The sequence below is a fragment of the Hemicordylus capensis genome, chromosome 7 (genome assembly GCF_027244095.1).
Source record: "Hemicordylus capensis ecotype Gifberg chromosome 7, rHemCap1.1.pri, whole genome shotgun sequence".
Classification (NCBI taxonomy): domain Eukaryota; kingdom Metazoa; phylum Chordata; class Lepidosauria; order Squamata; family Cordylidae; genus Hemicordylus; species Hemicordylus capensis.
Genome location: NC_069663.1, coordinates 11,289,348 through 11,311,539, shown reverse-complemented (window position 1 = coordinate 11,311,539; position 22,192 = coordinate 11,289,348). Strand labels below are relative to the sequence as shown.

Below are 22,192 nucleotides of genomic sequence, written 5' to 3'. Positions count from 1 at the left end.
CCGCCCCCTTGCAGCATTGTCCCTACAACCCTAGAACTGGCAGTTGGCTGAATGGCTGCATCTGGTGAGAGCACAAGTTTCACCTATGTTTTAAAACTTATTTACTTGTAGCCAACATGCTTTATGGGACTCACATGCTGTTTCAAATACATTAAAAATACATTCAGTGGTTTTGGATATACAAGGTATCATGCCCACTCTTGCGATGGTTTATAGCACCAAAATCATTAGCTTCTGCTACTTGGCATTAATCTCAAAAGACTCATCCTCATGCTGAAAAGATAGGGAACCGACAACACATGGGGTGACGACAGGACAGACATTTGGTTGCACTCAATGGACCATATCAGCAGTGTTAGAACATGCCAGATATAGATGTTTGATTCCAGATATCTATGAACTCACTGAATGGTTGTAAGCAAGTCGATACTCTCAGTCTCAGCCTCATCTGTAACATAGGGATACTACCAGTCTCTCCTTGAGCATTGTAAAACTAATACAGCAAAACCTCAATCCCACAGACTGTATGGGAGGGAAGGGGTGTCTGGATTGTTCATAAAATCAAGGTGCTCTTGTGGGCCTGGCTCAGCTCTGCCGTAATCCCACGATCAAGACCCCGCACCACCTGAGCCCAACCATGCTTGAAACCTCTGCCTCACTGCCATGGCCACTCTTTCCTTGTCTGCATCTGGATCCAGCTCTTCCTCCCTTTCTGCTCAAGGCAGGAGCCCCATCTTGCTTCTCCTGGCTGTGTTCAGCCGCTCTGCCACATCCTCATGGCCACCCTTTCCTAACCTGCAGCCATAGCCATGTCACTGCCCAATTTACCTGGGGAGGCTAGGTAGGTGAGGCTCCTACTTGGGACTGTAGAGTCCCAAGAGGAGAGCTGGTCTTGTGGAAGCAAGCATGACTTGTCCCCTTAGCTAAGCAGGGTCCACCCTGGTTGCATATGAATGGGAGACTAAAAGTATGAGCACTGTAAGATCTTCCCCTCAGGGGATGGAGCCGCTCTGGGAAGAGCAGGAAGGTTCAAGTTCCCTCCCTGGCTTCTCCAAGATAGAGCTGAGAGAGATTCCTGCCTGCAACCTGGGAGAAGCCACTGCCAGTCTGTGAAGACAATCCTGAGCTAGATAGACCAATGGTCTGACTCAGTATATGGCAGCTTCCTATGTTCCTATGTCTGCAGCAGCAGGTAAATTGGGTGGCTGTGTGGCTATGGCCACAGATAAATTGGGCACAGGCAAGGACAGAGGGCAGCCATGAAGAAGAGGCAGAGATACCAAGTGCAGACAGGAAAAACAGGGTGGGACTTCCACGTCAAGCAGGAAGGGAGGAAGAGCCAAAGCCACAGTGAGGCTCTGCTAAGGAAAGAGGGTGGCCATGAGGAGAGGATCATGGAGAAATGAGAAAGCAGGGCAGGACAATGAAACAGGAAATGAGAGGCATCTGAAAGAGTGCAAGTGCGCTCAGCCTTACAGTAGAAGCTCAACTCTATGGCCATCGCCCAAGCTTGTCCATAAAATCCAAAGTCGGCAAGATTGGGGTTTGTAGGATCAAGGCTTTAATGTAGTATGTGTGAAGTCTTTTGAGGATGTATCGTTATTTACTCAGAACAAAGCTAAAGTCACATTAAAAAAAACAAAAACAAAGCATTTTATGCAGTGCCTTTCCTGTAGATTTTATTGATATGTTTATTGGACAATAGTCTCTTTTGATTATTTATTCCCCAGATGGGAGAGAGTACATTGCAAATAGCTTTGGAATAAGATAATGGGGGCCAACTGACCTCATCTGTAATGGTGGTCAAGTCTTCTATGAAGTCAAGTTTATCTCTGAAGGCAATTACCTACCATTTATTGTCGGATTGGTGTCAACTGATTCCAAAGACTGAAATGAAGCCTCCGTCCCATCCCACCCCCCAGCCCTGTAGAAGTTGGGATAAACTCAGCTCACATTTACCCGCTTCATCTAGGAACCTGTCTTGCAATGGTAAACTGCATCTTTTTATAGCAGCTATACACTTTGTTTTAATACTATTAAAACAAAGTAGCTGGGCTGGGCACAGAGTATCTGCACCTCCACCGGCCTGCTTCTCCCGCCGCCATGCCTGCTCTTCCTGCCTCCCACCTGCCCAGCGCTTTCTGGCTGGCGGGCAGGCGGGCCCACCAACTCCTCCCACCCGCCAATTCCCAGTGGCGGGCTTCCTCCTGCTTCTCCAGGCAGCTGGGCCAGGCCAGCCCGCCACTACTGCTGCCGCCTCCTCCCAGCAGCTGGGCCAGGCCAGCCTCCCGCCACTGCCTCCTCCTGGCATCCGGCCCAGCCCGCCAGAGCCTCCTGTTCCCAGCAGCCAGCCGGCCTGGTCCGCCACTGCCACTGTCTCCCCATCCCCCTCCCCAGGCAGCTGCTCTCGCGAGAGCTGCCACACATGGGATTAGCGACAGGTACACCTAGGAGAAATAAATATATAGAAGATAGAAGTTTTGGAACTCTTCAGGCTACTCATGGGATTCTAGCATAAAAATAGAATAAATCACTGTTCAAACTCCTAAATACTGCTCACACACAGTTGCATAGTTTATTAAAGTTGTTCAGAATTGTATTTTAGTTCTACTGGCTACAGTGTTCTAAACGGTTTGACCATTACCAGACACAACCAATGAGATGCATATCAAAATGGAGAGAATGTGTGAACACATGTACATGTGTAAATGCTGTTCCCAGCTGCCTTTGTTCCACCCTTCTCCTTGAATTCCCACGGCTTCCTTCTTTGCTCCCATCATTTGAGCACCTTGTGACCTCACATTCTAGATAACTGCACTGTTTTTTCCCCTCACCCTTGTATGCGACACCCACCCAGCATCCCAATGACACCAAGATGATTAGTGAGGATACTGCAGACCAGGTGTTCTCAACCTGTGGTCCTCCAGATGTTGCTGAACTACAACTCCCATCATGGCCAGCCACAGTAAATTGTAGTTTGGCAACATCTGGAGGACCACAGGTTGAGAACCCCTGCTGTAGACACACTCAGGGTTGGGGCGGGGGGGTGGGAGAGTTACAAAACAGATACTTGGTCGCTTTATAAATGAAGTATTTTTAATCAACCTTGGTCTGGACTACTTTTTTCTATCTCATCTTAACATATTTGTCAATGTTCTTGAAAAATATATGCAACAAAGGTAAGCAACACTTAGGATACATGCACACCCACAATCAGAGCTGCCTAACCATGGCCTGGAGTCAGCCACAGGATGACATGCTTCTTATTGCTGCCCACTACCTTCTGGAGTGTGAATTACTCTTCCTGCCCTGTATCATGGTTAAGCACAGGGCTGCACAACTTCAGCCATCCAGCTGTTTTTAAGACTACAGCTCCCATCAACCTGGCCACAGTATCCAACAGTCAGGACTGATGAGAACTGTAGTACAACAGGCAAGGCCTTTTTAGGGGGGTAACTGCACCAGGCCCCACACATGGAGGGGGTGCATCCAAAGCCTGGTCCAATATTTGAAATGAGCAGATCTATTCTTTCAACTCATGGCAACAAAGTCAATCAGTTAAAATATAAACCCAGGATCAAGAGTTATTTCAGTATTTGGGGTTATTGCATTGTCTCAGGATGCAGTGACTGAATACTGCACAACATTACACATATGGAATGTCTGCAGTTGCACAAGCATAACATTGCACAAATGAAGTTACATGCACATTTTTGCATCTGCCCTACAGTACAAATATTATGTCCCATCACATGCGTAATGTTGTGCAGTATGTCAGCTAGAGAACAGAGTGTGGGAGGTAGCTCAAATGAACATTCTGCCCCCAAGCCTCTCAGAGTATTTAAAAAGCCCTGTTTGCAGGAGGGCTAAAGTTGTGTAACCCTGGTTAAGCATTTTTAAGTACTGAAAGCAAATATGCAGCATATGAAACAAAAAAATAAGACCAGCACCAACATTAACCAGAGGTGGTGTAGAACAGGGGCTAAGAACCTGAACTAGCGGTTTCCTGATGCATAACTCGACTTACCTCTGGTATGTACTTAACAGGCATCCTTAAGGCCTGGGCTGCACAATCTTCAGCTGTTGTGGAACTACAATTCCCAACTACTGACCACTGTGTCAGGGGATAAATGAGAATCATAGTCCAAACACTAACAGAAGGGTCAAAGTTGTGCAGCCCTGCCTTAGGCAATTATTCACAGCCCCACTCCCACCTGCAAAGTAGGAATAAGAAGTAGGGTTGTCATACAAGATACAAGAAGAGAAAGTGTGTCATGCACTGTGAATCTCTGAAGTGCTATACAAATCCATTTGTAAACATGCTTAATATAGACTAGGCACACAAATAAGAGTACACACAGTCCAGGCCTCTGGCTCACAATCTAGCATTAAGATTCCAGCTAAATGTGAACCACAGTTAATGCGGTAACACATGTAACACTTAACTGTGGTTAAGACCAGCATGGCTGAATTTGCATTCCAGGAGAAAGAGGGTGTGAAATCTCATTGCCCAATCCCAACAGTTTAATCGTGGCTAAGCAAGTCAAGAGTACTGATTGGACACCAGCCCTTAACTCAGAAGCAGAGATTTTTAGGATTAACAGGTCTGATGTGTTATCTGACTAAGAGCCAAAGAACAGAATCCAGTGGAAAAGTCAGTAATTTCTCTTGACTTGTGCACAACATCAGTTACTCCACCAAGAGTAACTGATGTCATGCTATAACCAAGACCATGTTATCATTTTTGGAGAGCACATATGCAGTATCAGAAGTGGTGTATGTATGTACCCCTACCTTGCTTGCACCGACAGTACTCACTCAGAGGTGTCCCACTAATTTACAGGTTGACATTCAGCCCTGTTTGAATACCCAAGTATTCATCAAGCAGTCAGTCACATGCTGCCCCAAGTTATAGAAGTAGAGTGACTTTAACCAAACAGATCAAAACCAGTCAGGACACTTATTACCTTACCAGATGCTTGAAGTCCCAAAAGGTCAGGACTCCTCTTCAAACATCTGGATGGCAGTAAGTTGTCCTGATCTCTCAACAAACATGAACAATTGCTATCCTACCTTGTTCACCTGATATTTATATGCGAACTGCTTGTGTCAAGTAAGAGGCAGTTCCTCATTCTTCTTACCAGAATTAAATATTTTCATCAGATTTCCAGTTGGGGCACAGTAGTTCCAGTTCAGGCAACCTGTGCCTATTTTCATTGCTTCCGTTAGTGGTTAGAGTTTCAGACAAGAGAGGCCCAAGTTCAAATCCCCACTAAGCTTTGGTGAACTTGGGCCAGTCATGCACTCTCAGCCTAACCTACCTTCAGTGTCACTGGAAGGATAAAATGGAAGGGACTATGTACAGCACACATGGTTCCTTGGGGAAAGGGCAGGATAAAAGTTTAATAAGTAAGACATATACTACTAATGATATCACAGAGAAGTCAAGTGATCCTAGAACTCTGGCTACCAAAAGCAAAATAAATAATGCCTAATTTATAATGATTTAAATCACTTCACGGAAGGCCTCAATTTTAATTATTTAAGTCACTAGTCAGGAAGATTCTATTTAATCATTTTCTAGTAAAAGCACATTCTTCTTGTCCAATATAACTTTAATACATATTCAGAAATAGATGTAGGTTTCATTTTCAGAAGGTAGATACACACTTCTCATAATGCTGTTTCATTTGGGCAACCAGGAGTCTCTTTTGCAGCCTGCTGCCATGATAGGTGTTTCCCTTCTACAACAGAGGAGACATTCCAAAAAAAGGTTTTCTCCAGATAACATGAACAAACTTTGTTCACTTTTGTTTTCACTTTCTATTCCCCTTCCCTATCCCGTACATTTATATCCAGACTCCTCTTTGGTCAGGTCTACTCCAACCCCCAAATCCTCAATTTATTGACCACCTTTGTTTTGCACTTTTAGAGGGGCAAGGGATTGGCGCTCTGTGTGTCTGTGTGTGTGCGCACTATATGTACACCACCTGCAGAATAGAATTGATCAGTCAGTTCTCTCTCATCCCCATATACTGCTCTTAACATGTTCATAGAATATAATTAGGATTATTATTCATGTTATTTATGATTTAGGTTCTTTTTATGTTTTTAAATTAAAATCCAATTTTATTTAACATATTTCTATACCATCCAAAACTTACATCTCTGGGCGGTTTACAACAAGATAAAACATTAAAACATTAGTTAAAAACAAAAACAAGAAATTTAACACACAACAATTTAAAAAATTTTAAAACAATATTCTAAAACATTAAAAACAATCAGAACAGTATCAGTTAAAAGCCAGGGTGAACAGATACATCTTTACAAGACTTTTTAAAGATAGCCAGAGATGGGGAGGCTTTTATTTCAACAGGGAGCACATTCCAAAGCCTTGGGGCAACAACGGAGAAGGCCCATCCTTGAAAAGCCACCAGACGAGCCGGTGGCAAATGCCGATGGAAATTTAAATTTAAAAAAATAGGTTTATTTGTTTTTTTTAATTGATTTTTTATCAATCCTGCTTTAAGCTTGGGCCAAATCCAGCCCCTTCAGAGGTGCCAAGCTGAGGCAGAGTGGAGAAAGTGGCATCCTAACAACAGAAATCATTGGAAGATCACTTTAAGCTATGTAGGCCCACTGCACCTCCTTCTCACCAGCCCTTCAAGAATAAAGGAGCTTTAAGAGTACTAGTAATGGAAAACTGAACTAGCTTTTTGAAGCACTTTCAAAGCTACCAAAAAATATAAAGCAAATGAAACTAAGACATATTTTACATTTTATATTAAACATATGCCAAACACTCAGCTCTCATAGCCATATTAACTTCAGTCCCAGTTTAAGGAGTTTCCCTGAACTGCTGAGGTAGACAACAGTGAAGAATATTTACATACCGCTTTTCAAGTCATCCCCAAAGTCAAATCACAAATATCTCAGCACTTGTTCAGACAGTGCAAAGTCCTTTGTCCAATATGGTTTTCTGCAATTGCTACTAAAGCTGTAGTGACAACATTCTACCCAGGTATTAGGCAAATATTTTCTGGGCTTCACTATTACTGTATTGTGCCATTCAATTGAGCAGGGCTGGAATGGAAAGCAACCGACAGATCACATCCCATGGCTAATGGAAGGTAGTCTTTACAGACAATGCAATGCAGACCACCACCAGCATGAAACTAGCAGCATTTTCCAAAGCAGTGGCAAAATAGTCCCAGCCTATACAAAGCTACTTGTGTCGTCGGAACACTTGGCTTCCAGGGCTGCCAGAATTTCAGCAAGTGTATAGTTGTCCCAATCCTGAAAGGCTCAAAGTGGGTTAACAAACAAGGGTAGGGGGGAGGAAGTGAAGTGTATTTAGACAGCCATTTAAATTCCTCCACTCCGCCACTCTTTCCCCAACTTAACTCCAAGTCCAGCCAGCCAAAATGTGAATGTCCTAAAACGCTTCCACGAAAGTGCTCAAGCTTTGGTGCCTATACAACGACAGTGCGATTTTGGGGGGATAGGAAGACAACCAAGAACGTCCCTCTCCTTGTCTTTGTATTCTGCACTGAACATGCAGATCAGACTTGTAAACTTGCCGACTTACCTGGAGCAAGCAAGAATTACCTCCAGACAAGCAGAATTGCTGAAAACTGGAAAGTTCTCTTTCCTTTAAGGTTGTCAGTGTGTCTGAAATGACCCACATAGATATATGTGGGCAGGCAGGATAGTAACTTTTACAGATTTTAAGGCTGACATAGATTGCATCATTACGGCAGTATCCTCAGTGGATTTCAAACATTATAGTACAATGACAACACTGACTCTCTAGCCCTATTTTCTAGCAGCAAAGGCCATCTGATTTGTATCACACAACACCCACAGAATTAAAGTTGCTTAGTATTTCCAAACTGAGGTGAAGCAATACTCAAAGCAATATCATGGACTACAATGGCAAACAGAAGCTAGGCGCATTTGATGCAAGTGTGCTATTGAAAGCTAAGCACTCGTTTTAAGAGGTCTGGATTGGTGAGAGGATGCACCTAAGTTCTAGAATGGAGTTCTGGAGAACTCCAGAGAGCCCCTCATGTTTTTATTCTTTAAAAGTAGGTAACATTTGCATTCAGACAACAAGGGCTAAGAATAATCATTCTTTGGTTATTCTTGACATGTTCTCTTTGGCTTTACCAGACTGCCTTCTGCTCCATATGGGGACACACTCACCACTTGCCCCAAGCAACACCCAGTGCTCCAAAATTGGGGGGGGGGGGATGGCGCTCCTCTTCCTGGTTACATCGATTCACTGCCCGACTCAGGCACCAAGCTTACGTTTCCAGGGGCCATGGCAAGCTGGTGCCTGGAAATGGCCATGCTCTTTTCTAACAGAAAATGGAGGTGGGTCAAGCACCTATTTGGGGAGTAGAATAGGGCCCCCAAAAGGTAGCAGTTTCTGCATACTCAAAGTGACTATGCTCCCTAGGTAAACAGATGTGCTTGTGTTTTGTTTTTAAAGTATATACCCTCCAAATGGTCCTGTGAGATGCTAAGATTTACAAAATTGTTTTCAGTTAAAAGCACACAAATGGAGATTTGGGGGTGGGGGGAGATTGACCTGCTGAATACATATACAAAGTATTGGTGGTGGTGGTGGGGAGTGTGTGCAGTGAGATTTAAAAAACAAACACTGCTTTCCTACACTATACATGGACATTTCAGAAGGAAGAAAAGCTGTAAGATTTCCCCCTTTCCCATTCTACCAGCATTTAGAGGACAGTCAATCCAGAGTCCACTAAATTAGCAGAACTTCTCTAAACTCCTCAAGAGACAGAGCTCTTGCCAAGACAGACAAAATACATGTCAAGCTATCCTGAGACAAGATGTTCAAGAGGATCTTGTAAGCTGCTATGCTTTATACTTACTTTGCTCTGAGTCACCCCGCTAGACGGCAGCTAGTTTCAAAAACCGACGCACGGGAATTGCTGGAGACAGCACCACTCTGCTGCGGAACACAACTGCCACCCCTATTCCAGAGCAGAGCAACTTCTTTGGTCACTTTGAGAACAAAACCGAAAGAAGGCAAATGGTTTCCATGGACCACTGGTGGCCCACAAGGGTACGGCAGGTGGCCTATTGGGATTCGAAGGGGGGCAGGGAGGCAGAGCTGTGCAGACATGCCTTGGGCAAGGCAGCTGCGCTGGTGCCACATCCTGAGCCCGCAAGCTACCACAGCCGCCTCCTCCGCCACTGCCTGCAGAGCAACTAAGCAGCATGCAAAAAGCCAGCCAGGAAGTGGCAGGGGGTTCGCACGACAGATCCTGGCTGGCTTGGTGCACAGCAGATGCGCTGTGAGGCGAGCCCCAGCCATTTTTTAACACAGTCCCCCGCTGACCTGGTTATGCTTCTGCCCCTTGATAGACAAGTTTGCCTCCCGTCAGCCAGAGGCTATGCAGCTTGCTTATGTGGTGGTCTGCCAAAGCTTTTGAGAACAGGGCAAGACTGGGAAGCCTTGCCCTCAAGTCTAGGCAAACAGGAGAGAGAAAGTACAAGGAGCCATGGAAGGCAAAGGGAGACTGCTCATCCCAGAAAAAGGAGTACTTCTTGCAATGAGGGTCTGAGGAGCCAAGGGAAGTTGCTCAGACACCCACCATTTCTTTGACACGTTTCTGAACCGCCCCATATACAGATCTCCAGGAGGCTTACAATTTAAAATGCGATCACATTTTAATACAGTTCTAAATGCTATTAACACTGGGGTTTGCACTTCAGCCAGCATGATTTGGCTCTACAACTTACACCACTCCAGGGGTGGAGGATGGGGGTGACATTCCACAGCGCTCCAGAGGGCTGCTTTTGTTTGGGCAATCTTATTGAACTGTTGCACATTAAACACCTTTCTGAAGAGATCAAGTTAACAATTCCACCAGTATAAGATGTGCAGCTTCTGCCACACACCAAGTTCTTCTGCATTTTATTCATACAACTGTCGTCTTGAAAAGGATCAGTACACTGAAAAATGAAGAATGGTCCAGCAGTCACAAATATAAGTCATCAGTTCTAGGTCAGCAGGCCCAATTCCCCTTTGGACCAGCTGGAGGCAGTCTCTCAAGGTGAGAGACCTGGCACTGGCCCAAGACACTAAGTAGCCTTTCCAAACACTACAAAAAAGCAGCCCTTTTCGGAACAGAGAAAAAGCTTTAAGATATCATTAGTCTATTATTCTCCTCACAGGACAAAACATAGCCACAGCCATTCAATGGGCAGCTATACATATGACTCACTGCATCGCTGACTACTCCAGGCTGATGGGTCCTAGCAATGGATGGACACCACTACAAACAAACGAGACTCCTACAGCCAATATAACACATGCAAGACATGTTAAAGATATGAAGGGATGTCCCTACAAATGGGAGGGGACACTCAGGGCTCAAAGGGAACAGTAGAGCTATGGCTGTAAGTAATTGATTTCAGCAGCACTTGAGTAAGCCAAACCTGAAGCAAGTCTTTTCACTGATGAGTGTCAAGTTCTACTAGAATACAACATATGACAGAGCTTACTATGAGGAGTGTAAGAGAGCACAGGTCAGGGATCTCACCACCTATAAGGGTCAAATGTAGTTCTGTAGTCTAAGTAATTATTTTTATTTACATTTTGAGAATCCAGGGTTCCACACCAGGTACTTACTTTCCTAGGTGGTGCTCAAAAGCAGTTATCCTAGATACAATCATGGAAGACCTCCTTTCTAAACACAGTAGACAGAGTAATCCAGGCCTTGACAAATTTTCTTTGGATCTAAGAGTCGACCCAAATATTTAGGAGCCAGACAGTGGACATTTGCCAGATTTGGTGATGGACACTGTGGGAGAAGGAAAGGGTAGAAGGGCTTCTTTTTGTCCCCATTACAAGTAATGTACTTTGACAGAAGTATTGCCTGGGACATAAGAGTTATTTAATAAAATCTCTATACCTCTGAATATTCTAGTCCAGGCATCACTGATTAAATTTCTAGGCTCCATGTCTCTCTGGTGCCTGGGATTCATCAAGCCCTGGAGTAAGCCTCCAATGTCTTATCCTGAGCCATTAGCTGAACAAGTTCTTGGACTCACCGGTAAGCTAGAGGGCCGTGACTGAAGATTTAAACTCACATCTTCTTGCCCTTTACTGGAAGTCATTGAGGCAGCCGACGATGCTTGGGACCCAAATGAGTCTTGTGATAATTCCTAGAACATAAGAAGCCAATGAAAAAACAAAAATGATCTTACAAGCAGCACCTATTTTATATTCTCCCTGGCTTACAGCAGTGACTGTGCCCACATACACAGATCAAGAGGATTGGGAACAAGCTCCGCATTTTGCATTTTCCTTTTGACTTATACGTGCTGGACATTTAGGATGAGAGGTAGAAGCAGCTGGCTGCATTTAAGTCCAGAAACCAATTAACCTAGGGCTTCCTAGATGAGCAATACTAGAAGGACTCCTGGAGTAGTTCTTCCCTTTTGGCAGAGAAGATGCAGAGATTAGCAACTTCCAAAATGTTCTTTTGCTCCTGCAGCTTGGAAACCCTGTAGGTGCTTAAGCAGTCCAGTCAGAGAGTGGAGGCAGCACCCCGGCTGGATTTTTACATGCTCCCCTACCTTAAGGTATGCAAAGACCTGAGCAACACCACTGCTTCATGAAGGGGGGGAAATGCAGTGCTGAGGTGTTCCATGGCCAGAGCTGACCATGCCCTCCAAGTACAGAAGACATGGGGTTGCAACAGCTGTCTTGGTTCATGCAAGATGCATGCAGGGGATGCTGTTGCAGAACATAAAAGGAGTACAGGATTAGTGGTCTTTAAACTCCTATTTCATTCTTCAACACAGCTTTGTGTATTCCATGGGCTTATCTCAACTAGTATCTGGTCCCACACATGTGGAAGGTCATATACTTGGATTTGGTCTTTGCATCACCAGTGGACAGTGGTGATCCATGAATAGCCCAGGAAGCTTTAATGCTGTTGTCATGGACAGATCACTATCTGGTGAAGACTGGACTGAGGGTAGACCCAGTACAACTCTGCAAGGGTGGGGACCACTGAGGATGGTCCGCCCCCGGAGGCTTGTGGACCCCAATGGACTCCGGATGGCTCTGGGGACAATCAGAGAGTGGACAATCCTGTTAAAGCCCTGGACTTTCCCTGGAATAAGGGGATGGGTCAGGCAATTCACACGATCATGCCTATGTGTCCTCTCCTGACCTGCCAAGCCCAAGAACCCCCACCCCCCACCGTGATATTTGCAGGCAATGAAATGGGCTGGTAGATGGCTTGCAGATTGTTGGCAGAAAACTCTTAATATGACTAAACACAGGCTAGAACCCATATTAGGGTCTACTCCGTGGCAGTGATGGAATCCTATTTCACCACCACTATTCCATCCACTCAGCACCACCCAGAGGAGCTTTTTTCAAGTGGTTCAGGAACTCCTAAATGGAAGGAACTGGGGAAATACTCCTGGGCATGCTGGGAGAAAGGAGACGGATCATCATCTATCTGAAACACCTGAGACTTCCTGTCTATCAGGAGCAAGGAGCGGAAGACAACCCATTGTGAGCCGTGGCCTCCTACTTCGAGGGAGAAAAAACCATTCATATCCTCCCTGGGCCCTAAGGTTTTTGAACAACCAGAACTGAATGTTATCAATACACTGTCTGGTTTTGTTAGATTGGATACTTTTCAGATTGTGTTGCCCAAGCAGGTGGACATGCTGCTTGGAAGATTGAGATTTATCACATGCATGCTTGACCCTTGCCCTTCATGGTTAGTGAAGAAACTGGGGGGGGGGGAAGGGGACAGGGTCTGTGGGTGGTGGTAAATGCCTCCCTGAAGCAGGAAGCAGTCCCCCCCCCCACAGCAGCTGAAGGAGGCTAGTCATTAGGCCCCTCCTAAAAAAGCCTCCTCTGGACCCAGCCAATTTAAATAAACTTCCAACTGGTTTCCAACCTCCCATTCTTGGGCAAGGTGTTCAAACGTGTGGCAGCATCTCAGCTCCAGGTGGCCCTGGAGAAAACTGATCGCTCAGATCCTTTCCAGTCTGGCTTCTGGCCTGGATACAGGATGGCAACTGCCTTGGTCACTTTGGTGGATGACCTACATCAGAAGATTGAGAAGGAGTGCGACTCTGTTGATTCGCCTCAGCAGTTTTTGATACCATCAACCATGGTATCCTTCTGGGCTGCCTCTCTGGGTTAGGACCTGGGGCAGAGTTTTACAGGGGCTCTGGACTTATCTGGAGGATCACACTCAGAAGAAGGTGCTGGGGGAGGCCTGCTCCACTTCTTGGCCTTTGGGGTGCTGCTGTGATCCATTCTATCCCCTACGCCGTTTAACACCTACATGAAGCCATGGGGAAAGGTCATCTGGATATGGGTTACAGTGCCATCAATATGTGGATGACACCTAGCTCTACCTATAAGTAAGCAGATATAACAACAGGGTGGCACCTTAACCAGTGCCTGGAGGCTGCTCTGGGTTGGATGGGGGCAAACAAGCTGAAACTTAATCCAGATAAAACTGAAGTTCATTATCTGAGTGGTGAGGTAAATCTGGTTTTGGATTGTACTCCCTTAAAAGACAAAGTTCACAGCTTGGGAGTGCTACTGGACCAGACACTGTCCATCAAGGCGTAGGTGCCTTTTACCAGCTATGGCTTTTACTCTACTTGGAAAGTCAGACCTGACCTCCATCACTCATGCTTTGATGACATTCAGAATGGACTACTCTACATGGGGCTGCCCTTGAAGACAGTTGGGAAGCTTCAGCCAGTCCAGAATGCTACTACAAGGATGCTGGTGGGTGGAAGTTGGTATTACACCCATTCTGCAGCAAGTTAATTGGTTATTGGTTTGCTTCCAGGCTAGATTCAAAGTTCTGGTCTTGGCCTTTAAAGCCCTACACAGCCTGGGGCCAGGGTATCTGCTGGACCACATTTACTCTTGTGAACCTGCCGGGGCCCTTTACATTCATCATCTCAGGCCCCAATCATAGTCCAGCCACTAACAAGATCTGGAGACTAGGGACAGGGTGTTCTTGGTTGTGGCCCCTTAACTCTGGAACACCCTCTCAGAAGAACTTCGCCATGCTCCCTCCCACAGGGTTTTAAGAAACAGCTGAAGACTCTGGACTCCATCTTAAGAGAAGCGTATAAATATACTTGCAGTTTATCTGGAGGATTAAGGTTAGAATGTTTGTTAACCCCAAGATTCCTTTGATGATTGGATTATTGAATAACTTGTCATTTTAAAATTTGGTTTTAACAGGTTTCTGTGTTTAGTAGTGTTACTAGTTTTATATTTTTTAAATTTTGATATGCTCCGAGCAGTATCGTGCTGGAGGGATGGGGCATAATATTTTAAAATAAATTAAATAAGTTTCCATTTGTTGGAGACTAGTTATATTCCCCACCATCTCTCCACACACAGGCTCTAGTTTTGATCTCTCCTTCCAGTTGCTTGCTAAGCTAAAAGCTCTATGCAATTCAAACCTACCTATATATGCTTGACAACCCCCTGCTTCTGCAGTCTCAGACATTCAGTGAAAGAACACAGTTTACTGAGCTCCTGGTGGGTAGCCATACATGGCTTGGTGGGTCAAATAGTACAGGCCCAAACGAACTGGTATTAACAGCTAAAACCCAACCACCATCCTTTAGGTTGTTTAAACAACTTGGTAGTCGCTCGCTGCCTCACTCTTTCACATTTAAATCACGTTTCCAGTCTTTTGGGTCAAAAGTCAAATTAGTATAATTGCACAAGTTTTCTGAAAACCCAACGATTGCGTTCGGACAGAAGAGCACATGCAAAGTCCTACCTGTGGAGGTGGGAAGCGCTGCTGAGAATATGCCGTCTGCTGCTGTGACTGAGACTGAGGGTAAGATGCCGACTGCTGAGAGAGCGCCGAGGTAGCAGACTGCTGGGTTTGCTGCTGCTGGTAGGGGGACTGCGACTGCTGCTGCGTGTAAGGAGGCTGACTCTGTGGATGCTGCTGGGCAGTGGCTGGCTGCTGAGGATATGGAGATGGAGACTGCTGATGTGGTGGCTGCGACTGCTGCTGGGAGTACGGGGGCTGGGATGACTGAAGCTGTGAAGGTTGAGACTGAGTTTGTTGCTGCTGATAAGAAGGCTGAGTGTGAGGGGTCTGAGATGGTGGCTGCTGAGCATATGAAGGCTGCTGCTGCTGGGGATGAGGGTTTTGCTGGTTGTAATAGGGAGTCTGGCTCTGTTGCCCATATCCACTAGGGCCCTGCTGTCCGTAAGGAGGGATCTGTACAAGGGAAAGAAAGCAGAAGACGGGAATTGGAGATCAGGATGGCACTGAACAAAGAACCAATAAGACTTCCAGGCAGGATTAGTTGAGGAGAGTGAAGACACCACCAGACCACTATTGGTTAACACATGATGACAAGAAATCACAGCACACATCATGCTTTATCTAGTGCCACCACTTCATTGGGTTCATTCCTTATACTGGGACATATTTATTTATTTCCAATTTCTCATGCAAAGCAGCAACTGTTTTCACATAAACTGCATCTTTGAAATCTGAAGCACAATTTACGACCATGCTTTTAAAAGGTATTCACTTCTCTTTACCTGCTGTGCATAAGCGACACCACCCATTGCACTTTGCGTCCTGCTTAGGGTTCCCATTGGATATCTCTGGGGTGTCTGTGGCCCATACGGCTGTCCTGGATATCCATGGCCTTGCTGTTGCCCTGACTGAGGTCCCTGTTGCTGTGCGTATGGGTTGTTTCCTCCATAAGGCTGAGGTCTCATCTTCCCCATCTGATCCATTGGGCTGGATGGCTATGGAATAAAATCACAATACTGTAAGAAACTACACAAATGACACTGACAGACACACTAGCTCACCAGGAAAAAGATAAGAACCCTACACAAACAAGACAAGTGCCAAACATAAGACAACTTTCTTCATCAAATAAACTGTGAAACAACAGCCCAAATTAAGGCAGCAGAAGGAAAGTCTCAATTTTTCTGTCGTCTGAGGCACAGAACATAAGAAGGGTATTAAGCAGCAGAGAGCACGATGTCACTCTGGGAAAAGTTGTACACCTGTTGAGTACATAAGCATGGTACCAAATTGTGGCTGGAAGTTTGGGTTTATAAATTCCCTTAAACAAAAATATTCTGAAGTTTTCCTACTTTAATCACCTGCAAGTCAAACATCTAAGACAATGAAAGCAGAAAATCCCGCGGGGGGAGACTAAACATTAGCTAAAGTATTTTTCTCATAACCACCGTATATCACATCGTTTTGTACAAGGAAAGTTGGCTATAACCCCATGGCATACAATCTTAAAAGGTTAACTCTCAAGCAGTTGCGGGGGGGGGGGGGGAGAGCTTAAACAAACATCAGCATCTGAAAAAAGACCAGCACTGACTTGAGACAACTGTTTTCTCTTATGCAACTTTTGTCTATTCACAACTGTAAGCCACCTTGAATGGCAAGGCAAAGAGGAGATCTATAAAATATGGTAACCACCACACCCCAAGTAAGTGCTCTACTGCATTCACATCAGCCAGCCTTCAATCAACATGCACACTGGCGACATAGAATCCATCTACCCATGGAAGTTGAACCCAATATAAGCCAGCAATTCCTTTCTATTCAAGGGGTCAGCTCATTTTAAAAGAAAGATATAGATGCAATTGCAAATGGAGGCAGTATTTATAGTTTTCTGTACACAAATCCAAAGCAAAAGCATCAGAATCCTAGTGTAAACTGTTCACACAGATCCCTGGCTACCACCAATATCTAGTCACCCTTGCCAGTAAAGAATCACACCTTTCTCACTTTTATGGAGAAAAACTTTACAGGTCTTCTCTTTCCTGCTAAGCATTATTTATAAGCTTCCATGCCCATCTAAGATTTTCCAACATTCAAGCGGTCTATAGGAATTTACCAACAAATTTACACATGTTAGTGGGGTAACAGACCACATTCATTCAACATACATTCCCACTTATCAAAGACAGCAAGAAAAACCTTTTCCAACTAGATAATTTGCTTTTCAGAGCTGGAAACTCAAGACACCAGGACTACTCCAAGTTAAAAATTTCTGTGTGGCTTGTAGTAGAACCGATTCACACATTACTTCTCTCACACTTGAATAAGAGAACAGTTAATAGGGTACTAAAATGTAATTCAGATAACTGATCATCAGAAAAATGTCAGGCAATGGCCAAGTTGCTGCCACAATTCACAGAATGCCATCAACATACAAAAGGCTCTACCAGAAAGCAGCTGTGCCTGCCCCAAGGAGTTTACCATTTGTTTCAACAAAGGTGAGGACACAATCTACTACCAGCTTTCCCTTCTAATCCGGAAAATATTTCCATATTGCAATAAGCAATATGAAAACACCTGAACACTAGTAAGTTGTGATTAAATGAGGTAGTTCCAAACTTCAGACTAAATGGTTTAACCATTTAACTAAATGGTGTGAAATACTCCAAGTAGTCTAAAGCCCCGATTCATTGCTATGGCAATGTGTGTTGCACCTACTTCAAGCCCACCCACCCCATTTGCACAGATTTGGACTTTTAGATAATAGGGTAATTCGTTCCAAGTTTGAAATCAATATTTAGCACTAAAGGTGGCTGCAAGGAACAGCTGCAAGAGCACTGAATACAGATGCCTCAGATATTATACAAAAGATGAAAGTAGCTATTGAAAATAGTGATATCTGCTTATTTGCAAGAACACTTTAGGATAAATAAGGAAATACCAAACCCTGACTCCAGTTCTTTGCAGATTCTTTTCTGGAAGACTGACACAGGGAAATTCTTTCTAAGGGAAACCACAGGAGTAGATTACCATGATTGCACTTCAAAAGCTAAAGGCCCTCCCATAGACACACTACCAAAGGAAAGCAGTGCTCCTTCATCACTGAAACCCTGACCCCCTGCTTACAACTCACCTACATTCAGAAGCAATCTCAGGATTGCCAATTCCACATACTTTCCAAAAACCTAATCAGAATGAAGTGAGAGTCTAGAGCAATACACAAATTCTCAGAAGCTATTCTACTTGCACTTTGGTTTTCTACAGACTACTAGCAAGACAGCCACTGAACTAGTCTGTCCTAATGATACAAGCTTGCATCTAGATTTCATGAAGAGAAAGACAAGAGGGTATGACAGAACCAACCACAGATAACATACATAACCTGCAAAACAACAGCACTTTGCACTATGGTGCAGGGAGAGATCTAAGCATTTTAGAAGCAGCATTACCCACTCATGAGTGATGGCAACACACTATAATTAAGACACTATAGCTGTTCTGGGGCTGTGGAATGCGCTCCCTGCAGAAATCCACAATTTGAATTCTCTATTAGCCTTCAGGAGAGCCCTTAGAACGTATTTGTTTGGCCTGGCTTTCCAGGGTTTTTAAATTTGTTTTAATATTCTAACCTGATTTGGGGGCTTTTAATCACTGTAAATGTTTGTTTTATTGTTTTTAATTTGTTTTAGCTCTTTATTGTTTTAGTGGTTTGTTTTAATTGTAAACCGCCCTGAGCCGTTTTGGAAGGGCGGTATATAAATCAATCAATCAAATAAATAAAAGAGCTGGCTAACTTTCTAGAGTTATGTACCTCCATCTAGAGGCCTGGGCAGTTTAAGGGAACATGAACACTGTCTCTCTGATGCTCCTTAAGGTCAATCTGCATGACCACCAATATGTAGGCCAATGGAAATCTGGCTTAAATCAGGTTGCATTCATCATCTACTAATGGGGATCCACACACGACTGGAGTCTCTGAACACTACTTTCACATCACTAAGTGAGACTCTGTGCTCTACTGTTGAGCAGTTTAGCCTGCAGCCTCAGTTTTTACAAGTAAATACCTGCACCCTAAGAAGGTTTGAGGCAGCCCCCTAAGCAAGCTGAGGTCCTTCAGTCCTCGCCTCTCCGCATCTGCATAGTCTCAAAGTAGTCTATGGCGGTCTGGCAAGGAAAAATACTGTATGCTTTAGTTACTCTTGGAGCGGCTCAAGTAGTTTTCTGGACAAGGGAACTTGCTATGACAATGATGCAAACCCCATTTCAGGCCATGAAGAGCACCAAGAGCAACTAATGTGTGGCCCTTTATTGTTCAAGTCTGTATTTAATAATGCAATATACGGACAAGGATTCTAAAGCACTTTGAAGTGGCTGTGTGTATGGAGGCAGAAGTGGAATCAGGTTCCTTAGATTACGGAGAAAGTGAAAGCCTTACCTCAGGTCTGGAATGTATTCCTGACCAGATTTGTCATCTGATTTATAATAATAAAAAAAAGAGCCTTGCTGGCTCTTTAATGGAGAGAAGCCCTAATTGATTCCCACAGTAATTAACCTGCATTTTACCTCAGAGTGTGCTAGTTAAGGAAGTCAGTGCAGCTATTTATAACTCATCTCAAATTGAGGGCAGACTGCCTAAAATCTAACACATCCCAGCTGTACTCCTGTTTGAACTGGGGCCAAGGGAATTTTTTAAAGCAATCTTGGCACTGAATGAATGACACCAACACTATGAGAGCACAAGTGGTTGTGTTGTGATGACGTAGCAGCAGAGGTGGAATGGGAAGGGGGGCGAGCGTACTGTAATCCCTCTCCAGCGTGGTGTTCTTCGTTCATCGGCCCCCACCCGGCAGACCTTGTACAGTAAAAGCCAGGAACCACCCACTGAGAGCTAAACACAGGAAATGTCTTTTCCTCTGAAGGACTGGAAGCAAGAAGCACATGGCTAATCTACATAAAAGCAAAGCCACACCATCCCTGCCAGGGAGGGTCACACGCCTAATCTCTGACCAGGAGGCTGGCTGCCTGCAAAGACTTGGACCTGCGCCTGATAACCCAGAACGAGCCGAGAGAACAGATGGGGAAGGACCCCAGCGGTAGCAAACAGCAACAAGTCATGTGACTCTCCACATGGCCTTGAAAGCGCAAACTATTGTTTGGTGGCTGGGCTCTTGTACAAAGGCAGCCAGGCTGCTTCCCAGGCAATGCAGGGAGAAGCAGCAGCTGTTCCTGCAGCTTCTTCTACGGGACCCTGCCACATTCAAGCAAGTCAAGAGGACAGAGACCACTGAACCCCTGGGACCTGGGAGCCACCAAACAGATGAAAGCTTTCGCCACAAACACAGGATTTAATGCCGCTTGGCAAATGCACAGATGCATCCTCCATCAGCTCCCCACAGCTGAACCCAGATGGGATCGTGGACAAATGAGAGAAATTAGATTTCTGTCCAGAAAGTATCATCTTCCCAGCACTATAAGCACTTTATTTCAGCTGGAAGTAGCACGGGCCTGAGCTTCTAGAAAAGCAACCAACTTACGAATCTAACTTTTTAGATTTGTCGCCAGATTTAGTGTGAGAATGTTAATAAGGAGGTGATCTATTCAACTCAAACTTGCTTTTAGCAGAAAGAGTGTTCAGGGTTTCAGCTTTATGGCTGAGTTCCGCCAGTAACATTTGCAAGTCGTTGGTTTTTTGTTTAAGTCTACAACTTATTCAAGGAACAAATCTTAGCATTACATCATCTAGTTCCAATGAAGGCACCCTTTGTAGAGCAAAGGGACATGTTAGCTTGACTCGGTAGTAATGCCCCTAAATGACATTCAAATCTGCTCATCCAAGAGGAAGGTTAATCTGGACAAAACACTGGAGCAACTCTGGTTAACCAAAGTTGTTCCTCAACATACTTTGAACCACTCACATGGTTATGAAGTTTTATAATGTTTTCCAAGATCTGGAACTTCGTTTGCTGCTTCTGCCCACCCCTGTCCCCCATCCAAGATGATTTGATGGACCCTGGATATTTCCCCCCAAAAGGTAGCTCACATACAATCTACAGGAACACCACATCTATCCCTGAAGAGATCAAAGCCCATTAGTGATGCAATACACAGCAATAAAACTATTGAAAGGCAAAAATCATTTTGTCCTCCAGGCACAAGCAGTCAAAAATGTAAGATACCACTTACAACACTACTGCCCGGCTGCAATTAGGTTAGCAGAGGAGCAGATGCCACCTTGGGGGAAGACCTATTTCTGGCAGCAAATGTGGGGGGTGGCAATTCATCTTTTTAAACGTTTTAATTTAGACATTGCCCTGAGCCTTTTGGAAGGGCGGCATAAAATTTCAAATAAATAAATAAATAAATAAATCAGCATAAAGAAGATTTCAGCCTGAGTTTATCAGTCATATTTGTATCCCACCCATCCTCCAAGGAGCTCAGGGTGGTACACATGAGGGCTTTCTCATGCTATCCCAAGACTGTAAAGCAGATTAAAATGAGAGAAATTGTGCTAGGCACACCTAGAAAGATTCATGGCCAAGTGGGGAGTGAAACCCAAGTCTTCGCAGTCCAAGTCCAATGCACTCTCCTTTACACCATATTGGCTTTCTATGAAATTCAGTTTTCTTTTGGCTTATAATTCACCAGTATCTGAACCTCTCTCACATTAGGAGGAGGAGAGCGTCCAAAGAAACAGAACTAAATCGATACGGGGTGCTCATGGAAGAGGGAGTAATTGGAAGTCCTGCCTCAGCAGAACAAGACACAATGAATTAAAGTATGTCACGATCTACTGTAGCTTCAGTTCCTAATCAGTAAAATAAAAGTATGCCTGCATCCTTCACAAAATTATTAAGTATTGAAACATACTACAGAGGTTAAGCCATACAGAGCTCTCAGATCAAACTCATAGTAAAGGCACGTTTCAGATTAAATACAGAAACTCCATACATACTCCAAGGCAGAAAACCAAGATCATCATCATCTTTTCACATGTTTGCTTTCTTTGGTGTCTACTGCAGGCAACTGGGATATCAAACATTTCGGGGTTAAACCCTATCTCATATTTAATCTAACGTATGATAGACAGGGTCACCTTAAGTGGCGCAGCGGGAAAATGCCTGACTAACAAGCAGAAGGTTGCTGGTTCGAACCCCTGCTGGTACTATATTGGGCAGCAGCGATATAGGAAGATGCTGAAAGGCATCATCTCATAAAGCGCGGGAGGAGGCAATGGTGAACCCCTCCTGTATTCTACCAAATAAAACCACAGGGCTCTGTGGGTGCCAGGAGTTGAAATCGACTTGATGGCACACTTTACTTTATGATAGATAGGATGCAAACAAGGTAATTTCCAAGGAAAAAAG

The 22,192-nt window shown here is 44.5% G+C and overlaps 1 protein-coding gene across 1 annotated transcript in view; it reads right to left on the bottom strand.

The window, feature by feature from the left end:
* The window catches only part of ARID1A (AT-rich interaction domain 1A), a 107,606-nt gene that overhangs the window by 65,706 nt on the left and 19,708 nt on the right, over positions 1-22,192 (bottom strand). The window contains exons 2-4 of the mRNA XM_053267711.1: positions 15,614-15,826; positions 14,832-15,284; positions 11,092-11,205 (exon numbers count right to left, since the gene is read on the bottom strand). Of these exons, the coding sequence (XP_053123686.1) occupies positions 11,092-11,205; positions 14,832-15,284; positions 15,614-15,826 (780 nt within the window). The remainder of the gene's footprint in view (positions 1-11,091; positions 11,206-14,831; positions 15,285-15,613; positions 15,827-22,192) is intronic.